This window comes from Lipotes vexillifer, unplaced genomic scaffold (genome assembly GCF_000442215.2).
Source record: "Lipotes vexillifer unplaced genomic scaffold, Lipotes_vexillifer_v1.1 scaffold314, whole genome shotgun sequence".
Classification (NCBI taxonomy): Eukaryota; Metazoa; Chordata; class Mammalia; order Artiodactyla; family Lipotidae; genus Lipotes; species Lipotes vexillifer.
The window spans coordinates 763193-774378 of record NW_006777107.1 but is presented as its reverse complement, the minus strand read 5'-3'; the positions used below and the strand labels follow the sequence as shown (position 1 = coordinate 774378).

At 42.0% G+C, this 11186-nt stretch overlaps 1 protein-coding gene across 6 annotated transcripts in view; it reads left to right on the top strand.

Moving 5' to 3' along the window:
• ST7 (suppression of tumorigenicity 7) overlaps nucleotides 1-11186 on the top strand; it is a 254016-nt gene that overhangs the window by 231546 nt on the left and 11284 nt on the right. For all 6 annotated transcript variants that reach the window (XM_007450777.1, XM_007450779.1, XM_007450778.1 and 3 more), the window contains one exon: nucleotides 1825-1975. In XM_007450777.1, coding sequence (XP_007450839.1) covers nucleotides 1825-1975 — 151 coding nt within the window. The remainder of the gene's footprint in view (nucleotides 1-1824; nucleotides 1976-11186) is intronic.

The window sequence follows — 11186 nt, the reverse complement described above, 5'->3', positions numbered from 1 at the left end:
GCGCGTCCGGAGCCTGTGCTCCGCAACGGGAGAGGCCACAACACTGAGAGGCCCGCGTACTGCAAAATAATAATAATAATAATGAACACCTTTCATGGACCAGCCTGGGAAGAGGTCTTACTATCGAGGAGGGCCTTCAAGCCCACCCGCTCCGCAAGTGTGAGGGCTGCACGGCTGCTCTCCGCTGCTCTCGGGGTGGGCTCTCGCTTCCTGCTCTTCCTGCTTTGAGGCCTAAGGCTTGGAGCTTTCTTCAGATATCAGACCCAGAGCAAGGAAAGTTTCATTTGCTGAACCAAGAGGCCAGAATGTGTCCACCCGGCTCCTGCTGGGCGGTGCGCCCCGACACCAAGCGTGCCAACAGGAGAGGAAGCTTAAAGGCCACTACACCCCACGTACCCAGTGTATGAACCCACAGCAAGACGAGAGCGAAACATTGATGGGTGTCTTGTAACCTCCATTCTGTGGATCCGGATTCTTCCACTCTTCCCCCTCTTTCATAAATTTCCTCCGACAGATGAATCCACAGTTGTTTCTGATGTTAAAATTGTTGGACATCTCTTCTCATAGCACCTCCTTTCACTGTATTTGTGCTGTTTTCATGAAGCACATACCTCTGTGGTCTGCTACTCTCCATTTTATAGGAGATGACTGGGTTGTGACGGTGGGTTGTGTGTGTGTGTGTGTGTGTGTGTGTGTGTGTGTGTGTGTGTGTGTGTGTGTGTGTGTGTGTGTGTGTGTGTGTTGGGGACGAATCCAGAGGGGAGGTGGTGAAGAGTGGAGCTCGGGGAACACCAGCTGGCAAAGACAAGTGAGCATCTGCAAATATAAAATACCGGCCTGAATTTGCTTCCCTTTCTATTCTATAGTAAACACAAAAGAGTACAAAGGGAAACCTAGTCTGCTGTGAGCCCCCAGGAAGAATATCCATTCTTTTTTTTTTTTTTTCTTTTTTTTGCAATACGCGGGCCTCTCACTGTTGTGGCCTCTCCCGTTGCGGAGCACAGGCTCCGGACGCGCAGGCTCAGCGGCCGTGGCTCACGGGCCCAGCCGCTCCGCGGCACGTGGGATCTTCCCAGACCGGGGCACGAACCCGCGTTCCCTGCATCGGCAAGCGGACTCTCAACCACTGCGCCACCAGGGAAGCCCAGAATATCCATTCTTGCCCTGCGCTCCTGAGACCCCTGAAGTGTTTCGGAAAGGAGCCGAAAGAACAGTGTGGTTTGGGGTCTGTACTGCTCCCCTCCCTTGGGTCTTCCTGTGCCCAGGCTGCCACCCCTCTTCCTCCAGCACCTGAGCAGCTAAGGGTGACCCGTTCCGCAGGACTAGGGCCTTCTCCTTGATAGATCTGTGAGGAAAAGCTAACGGGCAGTGCTAATCATCCTCAGGTCTCTCCAGCGTGGTTGGTTTAGTCATACGACTTCTTAACCTTCATGTGTTTGTTTCATGTATTTTCATTCTGGTTACAAGATTATACCAACTTACTGTGTCTTCTAAATTTTCCTTTTTGCTGTTTGAGTCTGTATATGTGTATATATATATATATATATATATATATATATATATATATATTTCTTTGATTAGAATATCTTAGCCTGAAAGCCTCTGATGTTCACTGTAGGAAACTAGTACAAGGCTAATTATCTGCCAGCAAACTTTGGATTGCTGGATGTTTCAGTAATTGCCTTCAAATGTAGTAATGAGGTTGCAGGTTTGATGAAATGCTTACGAGCGGCGGCTTTAGGGAAATCAACCTTTCCATTTTCCATTCTGAATTCCAAATTACTGTGTATTAACACATCTGTCTCCTGCCTTTTTTTATTTCAGTACCTGCTAGAAATGAAAAGCTTAATCCTGCCCCCAGAACATATCCTGAAGAGAGGGGACAGTGAAGCGATAGCATATGCGTTCTTTCACCTGGCACACTGGAAGAGGGTAGAAGGGGCTTTGAATCTTCTGCATTGTACGTGGGAAGGCAGTAAGTAATTTTCTTTCTTTGAAATGTTTTTAAAGCATGAAAAGATGCTAGAACTGTTTTTACCCTGAGTGTTCACGGTGAGTGATGGAGATTTGCATATCTATAGCCCTCCTTCTCTGTGATATTCCATCACCGAGAGATGGCTAATTACTCAGGCTCTCTAGTTTCCCAGTGGTGGCGGGTGTTACTGTGGTGATCCCATCTCTGCAGCTCAAAAAGGCAAGTTTATACAGTGGACGGGGTGAGTCTGGGTTGTCCTGGCAGAGGAGCATTTTACAGCTGGAAAACCCCTTTGGAGACCTGGACAGCCCCTAGGCACCATGGGAACCTTTGGCGTGGGGTCAGGCCTCGTGCTGGGCTCTGATGACCACTTCTGGATGGCCTTTCTGGGAGGGTTGGCTGAAGAGCCACAGTTATCCTCCAGGAAAGCTGGGTTAGCCAAACACAAACGAGCAGCGGTTATGCCTGCTTCAGCACAAGAGCAGTGGCCGCTGGACTCCAGTATGGTGGCAGGTGTAGCACTGTGCGTTAAGGGATAAATACCTGTTAGATGGATGTGGGGATAAACTGACCTGAGCATGAGCTGGGCACCGTCATTGCGTGTAAGGAGAAGTGGCTCCAACGGTGGGTGAGACGTGCTCCCTGCCCTGGAGAAGCATTTCATCCAGTTGGGAGGAGTCAGCAGCAGCATGTAACAGCTGCCCAGTGATTCTTCAGACAGGAGAGGCCTGTGGGGTGGAGCAGTGATGGTTAACCTTATGGGTCATATGAGATTTGACCCAAGCCTTGAAGAACTGGGACGGTATAAGCAAGGACACTGTGAACAAATGCTAAGCGGTGCGGCTGTTGGGGAGAATGAAAATTAAGGAAAAAGACTCAAGATTGTGCATTATTGGACCACATATATATTGACACTCGGTTATCAATAATTTAAGCAAAACAAACACAACATGTAGCATGGGGGTTTTTTTCCCCCCCTCTCATGGGGAAAAGAAATATTAGAGTCTTCTGATAATTTTTCCTTAGTTCACTCCTACTCTGATCAGCCTCACAAATGAATGTCTTTTTAATCCCTTTCACTGTTTTTCTTTGCTCCTTCCATTTCATTTTTGCTAATCTTCTGCTCTTCCCTCTTCCTGCCCTTCCCTAACCCAGCAGGAATCTGAACTGGTGCAGGAAGGGAGGGGGGGCAGCCGAATGAGATGGAGTAAAAGTAACTTGACAGGGACTCAGGTTGATTGAAAGTTTTTTGTTTAGTTGTTTTGAAAACATTTCTTTAGAGAATTGATAGCGGGTCAAGTTAAATCATTTACTATTTATAACTTGAGGGATATCAACTTGATCGATGTTTCTACCCCTACTCTGTAAGTGTGGTAACATACTCCAGGTGTCCTGGTCCTGCTATTTGGATATGTTAAGACAGCACACTCTGCTCAGGGTGTGTGTGGACATGTATGCAGTCCCCTCTGGCTTGGGCTTCTTGTTGCATTTAAAGTGTTCTATCCAGATGAGACAAAAGGAATTTTTATGTAAACATGAGAAAGAGACAGAAAAAGCCCAGCAAGAATAAACATGAGAGGCCTCACCTAGTGTTAGTCGTGGTAAAATTAAATGGACAAGCTGACTTAGCCAAATAAGAACGTATTTATAGATCGGTACCTTGGAAACATAGTAATAGAAGCTTATTGATTGGATCTAATTGATAAGAAAGTTACCAGTCCTATAGAAAAGGTCAAAAGCGGGTGGGCAGAAGTGATGAAGACACAGTGTTAGGAATGGCATAACTATTAAAAAAAACAACCATGAGGAAATTCTGTTTGGAAATTAGTTACCCATGTAATCATATAACAATAGGGAGATGCTCTGGAACAACTGGGAAGGACAGTGAGATTGTGAGAAATGTGAAGTGACATAGTGAACTCCACATCAAGCAGTGTAGTACCTCTGGGGGGAATGTAATTACCTCAAATTAGATGGGTGGAGCACTTTATTAGAATAAAAAGAAGGGATGAGCTTTTTGTTTTGTTTTTGTTTGTTGGTTTGGTTTAGTTTTTTTTTAACATCTTTATTAGAGTATAATTGCTTTACAATGGTGTGTTATTTTCTGCTTTATAACAAAGTGAATCAGTTATACATATACATATATTCCCATATCTCCTCCCTCTTGCATCTCCCTCCCTCCCACCCTCCCTATCCCACCCCTCTAGGTGGTCACAAAGCACCGAGCTGATCTCCCTGTGCTATGCGGCTGCTTCCCACTAGCTATCTATTTTACGTTTGATAGTGTGTATATGTCCATGCCACTCTCTCACTTTGTCCCAGCTTACCCTTCCCCCTCCCTGTATCCTCAAGTCCGTTCTCTAGTAGGTAGGGGTGAGTTTTTAGACATAAAACAGTGTGGCAAGGTAGGGGCCTATAGGAAAGACAAATTCAGCATCTGATCCTTACAGATAATTAAGAACCAGGAAGTTATGCTACTGTTCAGTTTTCAAAAAGAGAGCCATACCATTCAGTTTTAGAAAGAAAAGAGAACCATGAGAGTGCTTACCAGGTGCTAACTACCTTGGAGGATCCCAAGAACCTTGAAGAGTGTTTGTGTAATGGTGTAATTCACAGAGGGTTTGTATTTCCATCATTTCATGGACTCCTGATAAATTTCTGAGTTAGGCAGGACAGAGGTGGACATCTTAGTTGATCAAGAGAGGAACAGGTTCATTGAGGTGAGTACCTTGTTGAACATCCTGCCAGCACTGTTGGTAGGGCCAGGTTCACTTTTTCTTCACTGCTCTTTTCTATAATACCAGCTATTTAGGCCTTTCCTGAATAGATTAAGGATAAGAGGGTCAGCCATCTCCGAAACATTTGTTTAGAAGCCCTCAGTTTACACCACTGCTTACAGACTGGGGTATACCTATGCCCTTTCTAGTGTTTTGAAAGTTAATCATTCTATATAAAATTATATTTTTGTTGTTAAATATTGACGTAAACATTTTAACTGTAGAATGAGCCCAATTCTATACAGAACTACATTCTATACATAAACAAAGGTAAGAGACTGGAAATAAATACATCTTTAAGTAGATTTTTAGTGATTTGGTTTTTTCTTCTTATTTGTATTTTTCAAATTTTCTACAACAAGCATATATATTTTCTACAGGCATAGATATGCATGTGTATATATATGTGTGTGTGTATATATATGTATATGCATGTACTTAGAAAAATAAACTTTCATTACAAACAGTTTTGGTCTTTTTTCAAAAACAAAGCTATAAATCTGTCTTGCAATTTAGAAGAAATAATTACCACTCCAACTTTAGACAATTGTGTGTAACTGGTTGACAAAACTTCTAGATCTGTGTCCATTCTAAGTTAAATGGAGGCATCAGGGCTCTGGATTTTAAATCAAAAGGGCTTGGATTAGAATTCTGACTTAGCTACCTATTAACTGGTATTAACTTACCCATTTTTTGAAAACTGTGAAGCGCTGAAGATACTGAATGCAGTCACCCCATCCCAGATCGGTGGGCTTCAGGGCAGTTGCCCTCAGGGCGGCTGCGGTACCAGAACCGCTCCCTCTCCCTCTGAGGTCAGTGGGGCTCCCCTAGATGGCCTGTGCCTGAGCGCAGGAGGCTGCACTTCCTCCAGTTCACCACTGGGTGCCGCATTTTGACATCTCCAGCCTCAGGGTCTAGGTTTTCGCCTTTAAATCATTTTTTTCTTCATTCTGAAATTTAAGGCCATTCCCCAACTCCCTTCCAGTTTCCCCTTTTCATTAGAAAGATAATTCAGGGAGGAAGGTAACAGTGCCTCATTTCACCAGGTTCCATGTTAAAAGTGAGTATTCTTTTAAAAAGTCAGTTTATCTTTTAGAAAAAATTTTAAAAGCCTGACTTATGTCAAAAGTGTTAGTTAGGGGTAGGGATGAGGTATATTTTTCTTTGATTTTTAATGAGTTTATTATGTTGGAGCATTAGTCATCTTGTGGAATTAAGTGAGTTTCCCACCAATCAGGCTGAAATAACTCACATTTTTGTTAAAACCCCAAAGTCCAGCTGATGCATGGCAGAGATTGTTTGGGTTTGAAACATATGGTGGTTTAAAAAAAAAAACAAAAAAAAAAAAAACAGAGTCCTCAACCACAAATACATCAGCATTTCAAAGGTTTGTAAAATATTTGATTCATCACTGTCCCAGCCCCTGAAATTACACAATATGTTCCTCAAAGTCAAGATAATGAAGAAATGGGGAAAGTTTTAATTTATAAGATTTAAAAACATGTTTCTTAATTCATTACACAGCTGCCACATTATCTGAATTATATTTATTTTAAACACTGTAGGTTCTGGTTACACTCACACACGTGCACACACACGACTGCAAGTATGTGTTGAGTGTAAAAACCATATATGAATGAGGGATCTCGTTTGAATTGTGTATTACTTACAATGGCATCGCGCCTTATGGGGCCCTATTTTAAATGGCACATCTTCTATTTTACCTGTATTAAATACTGATGTGGCCTTATCTCCCTTCTACCTTGATCTTTTCAGGGCTCTGTTTTGGCTGTATTCATTTTATAAAGCAGAATAGTCTGCTGACCACAACTGTGAACTTTAAGATTTAATTTTCAGGTTCTATATATCAGAAGGCTAGAATGCCATGGGGTAAATCGCTTAGCTTTTCTTTGTTTCCATTTTTTCCACTTCATCAAGTAAGACTCTTTATTTTCTTTTTGGAGATTTTTTTCCCCAAAGAATTCACTAAATAATGTATAAGATTTGAAGGTGGTGTTTTTTAGGGGGACTAGGCAAAGTATTTCCTTTGAGAGGAGAAAATGGTCCATTGTTGAAGCAAAGGATGAGATTCTGATTCTAATTTATTCTCTTTGAACCTGGTGGTAAATGCTACTTGCTGTAAGATGTGGTCCTTAGGGCATTTCCTCTAACCAAACCTTTCCTCCAAAAGCCTGGCACCTTCGGGACTGCTAAAGAGAAATTCTTCCACCCCTCACCCCATAGATCTAAGGCTAAATTTTATAATTTAGGAGAAAACAATGGCCAGCTACAGTCCCTGGCCATAGCCAACTTAACACTAGTAGCCGGACTCCAAATATCTTCCCCACCTACTGCCCAGTAGGACCAAGCTTGCTCCTTTCAGTTATTCAGTTTTGAGCCTCTGACCATAATTTGGATCCACTGGAGTTTTTAAAGGGAAAAATTCTGTCTCTGCCCTATCGTGCATTAGCTTATTCATTCCTTTATCCAATTAACATTTATTGAGTCCCTCCTTTGTGCCAGGTATTCTTTTGGGGATACCAAGATGAGTCAGACTCTGAAACGCTTTGAGAGAAACATTAATGTGTGTGTGTGTGTGTGTGTGTGTGTGTGTGTGTACACGTATTCTCACAGATACATACACACACATATATAATATGTAGTGTGGATACAAGCAGTGGAAGCAGGAACAGAGTGTTATATAGTGTTGCAGGTCACTAACAAATTAGTGAATCTGCTATAAAACTCTAGAAGTTTTCTTCAGAATTGGAATGGAACATCATGTAATCTAACCAAAGGAAAGTGGTTTTCCCAAGGCCATATAAGTAGATAGTGAAAAAACGTGGATCAGAACCCAAGCTTTTGACTTCTGAATTTTCCTTATTGGGCCCAAAGCCTCACAAAAGACAAAGAGCCTTTATGGCCAGTTGCCTGCATTACAGTCAAAAGTGAGAACATAAAATGTGTATTTTGATGAAAGTTTTCTGTTCTATCATTTGCACTTCTAATTGTTCACAAACAAGCAGCATTTTTACTTATAAGCTAGAGTATGACCTGTTAGAGAAAGTAGGAGCTTGGGGTTAGTGGAAAGGCACGGTAAAGAGAAAACTAACTTTCATTGAGCAGTCAGGCACTATGTGTGGACACGTTGACCTCGGCTTTCACACTTAGACCCTTTAACAGCCTCTCGAGGTCCTTGGTGTTCTCATTTTTACGGCCGAAGAGACTGGGCACAGATTAATGACCCACCCAAAGTCATACAGTTGTCAGCCTGGTCAAGTTTGACTCATCCTGAGCTGTCACCTCCACCACTCCCCCATTAGGTATGGGGCTATCACAGGGGGACTTTCACTCTTGTTTTCATGATTATTGGCTCATCTGTTTCCCACCCTGGGTGGTCAGCTCCATCAGGGCAGGGACAGTGCGTACTTGGCTCACCTTTCTATCGCTGCTGCATGAGGAAGGCACTCAACATTTTGACCATGTAGAGCTGGGATTCAAACTCAGTTCTTGCTATTGCAAGGGGTCTGTATAAAGTTCTCTGAGATCCTCTTTGAAAAGGCAACATAGACAAACAAAGTATCAAACATTACCTTCTATCCTTGTCTACATTGTGGACAGGATGAGAACTCATTAGAAGTCACTGGGGAAATCAGGAATTCATTTGTTCATGTATCCATCCTTCTGTTCATTCTTTGGTTCTGTTGATTCTTTCTCCAGTATTGGTGGAGTCTCTGATTGGCACAGCACTGCTAGGCTTGGTGCCTAGAAAACGTGTCTGGGCAGGGGTGGAAAGCAGCTGTGTAATGCCTCACATGTCATTGTGGAGAGCCTGCTGTGTTCATTAAGTAGTTCCCAGTTTCATTTTGCCTCTCCCACAAAGGCACAATAGGAACCAAGGTAGGGGAGGGGATGGCACAAAAGGAAAATGCAACAATGCCACTTGTGTCCCATGTATTAACTCTGAGTGGTCCAGGTTTTTGGTTTCGTTTTTAACCAAATACATGTACATTTTTAATTCCTCTGAAGTGTATGTTTTTCCGGACGGAGATTTTTTAGGAGGTTTTTAGTCACTCATGAAGTAGATCAAATTCATAAAATAGTTCAAATGACCTTTTTTCCATTCTTACTTGCCCTGCTAAATCAGCGTGTTACTATTTGCACTTGCAAAAGTTCTGGACATTCGGCTCAAGCCACGAGGTTCTTGTGGAGCAGTGTCGTGTCTTTGCAGTGAAAGGGACCAGGCGGTGGGAGGTGAAGCTGGCCTGGCTCGTGCAGTGCCTCCTCCACTCTTTGCAGACCCCCACTGCTTATCGCACACTTTGCTGGGCCCCGCACAGCAGGGTGGACCAAGGATAGAATTGCAAACAGAAATTGTGCTTGCTTTTGTTTAGTGAAGCCAAAAGTCTTAATATTATTTTATGGACTTGATGTAAATGACAACTGACATGAGAATGAGAAATTTTAAGAGCACATAAGCGTCTTTACAATCCCAGGGGTTGGGGGCAGAGGACAGTACAGAAAGTGTGTGTGTGTTTGTGTGTGTATTCTTTCTTGAGTCGTATATAATCAGTGCCTTCACCCTCTCCAAAAAGAGCAGAACTGATTAGAAGAAGGAAAAGACTAACTTGATGCACAAAATTTGTATGCATGCCAAGTACTGGAGTAAAAAATACTTGGCATCTGACTGAAAAGACACCAAGCAACCATTTGATGTCTATGGTTGGACACTCTCAAGATCTTGCACTCCTATATTTCATTTAAAAAATTGCTCCCTGACATGCAAACCGACTTCAATTTTGAACAAAATTTAGCATTCAAATTTATAGCCACTTTGAAAACTGAGGGTTTATTTATATCATATGAACCTGAACAGATTCTTAATTACAGCAGCCCTAGTGCACATGGAGAATCTGGATTTAAAAAAAACAAAAACTTCCACATAGGTTTTTCTACATTTTTGAGATGCTTTCATAGCAGCCATCATTCATGGGAAATAGTATTAAAATCCTGCCATATTGCAGTTTAAATTTAAAGGCACTGCTTCCCAGTAGAGAGTTTAGTGTATCCTGTAAAGGGACTAAATGGATTTTTTCGGTTTTGTAATTTTTTTCCCTTCTCTTGCAAGCCTAATTCTACTGAGAGAGATGCTGGTCCCTTTGAGTAATCTTTGTGTGTTAACAACCTGTACAGGGAACTCCTCTCTTGTAATGGGCAAAAGTCATCTTGGTTTGCATGAAAGAAAAGGTCTGATTGAACTAGGGTGAGCCTTTCATTTTAAGAAGAGTTAAAGTCTGGGGTGTTTTTAATGTTTTAATCTCTGTTTAAGAGGTTTCTGTTATGAGAGGAAAATTGATAACATTTTTACCTCAGCCAACTGCCAGCAAACTGGCTCTGGTCTAATCCCACGTTTATAGTGATTTATATTCTCCGTGGCAATGTGCTGTAACCTCAGAGTGATACCACTGTGGTGCAGATTGACTGCATTCCAAATGCTGGAATCACATACATAATGTTTTTACTTTTAAATAATATTCAGACACCAGAATAAATACCATATGTGCACTGATGCTGGTTACAATGGAACCTTGTCATTTCTTGTGAGGGAGAACATTCTTTGTTTCTGATTTCTGTTTGAAATAAGTATGCAAAAGATAAATATGTACATTGACAGCATTTTGAGAAGGCTCAGGTAATTACACAGCTGAGGATGTAGCTAGGAGTCCTTGAAATGTAGCACTTAAGACTGAAAAGGCTGCTGTGTTGCCACCATCCCTTTTTGACACACATAAAGGCAAGGACTGTAATCTGACATTCCCAGTGTAGGGTTTAGTTTTTATATTTTATAGCTACAGCATGCTGTAGTCACCGGACATCTGTTGAAGAAAAATTACCTCGAGTACTGTTCACAGAAACAGTGAGACTAACATGCTGATGACCTCGTTACAGGGAGAGTAACACACGTGATAACGGGAAGGGATGGATTGATTGGAAAGTCATAATTCAGTGTGAGACCTAATGTTATCTGATGCCACAAAACCAGAACTTACGTGGCCTGATATCATCAAAATACAGGTAGTCAATCTCTCCAGATCCATTTTTTCCCCACATGATGTTGAAGATTTAAAAGTTTCATAAAGTTTAGAAATGCCTCCCAAGTCATGCATTTTTAGGTTCTTGTTTTCATCCATCTTGGTTGGAATTCTAATCCACCTAGACATATTTTTTAAATAGACATGCTAGAATGCCTTTCATATTTGTGCATCTGTGACACGATCCAACAAGTCAGTCCACGTTTGCTTCTTGGGGAAGCATTTCAATCCAGGTTTGCGTTATTACCATCAGGTGAGCTATATTGAATTAGTGCTTACGACGTTTTCATAATATTTTGTAGACGAGGAAACCCTGGGCATTGGAATTGCTGGCTTTCCCTA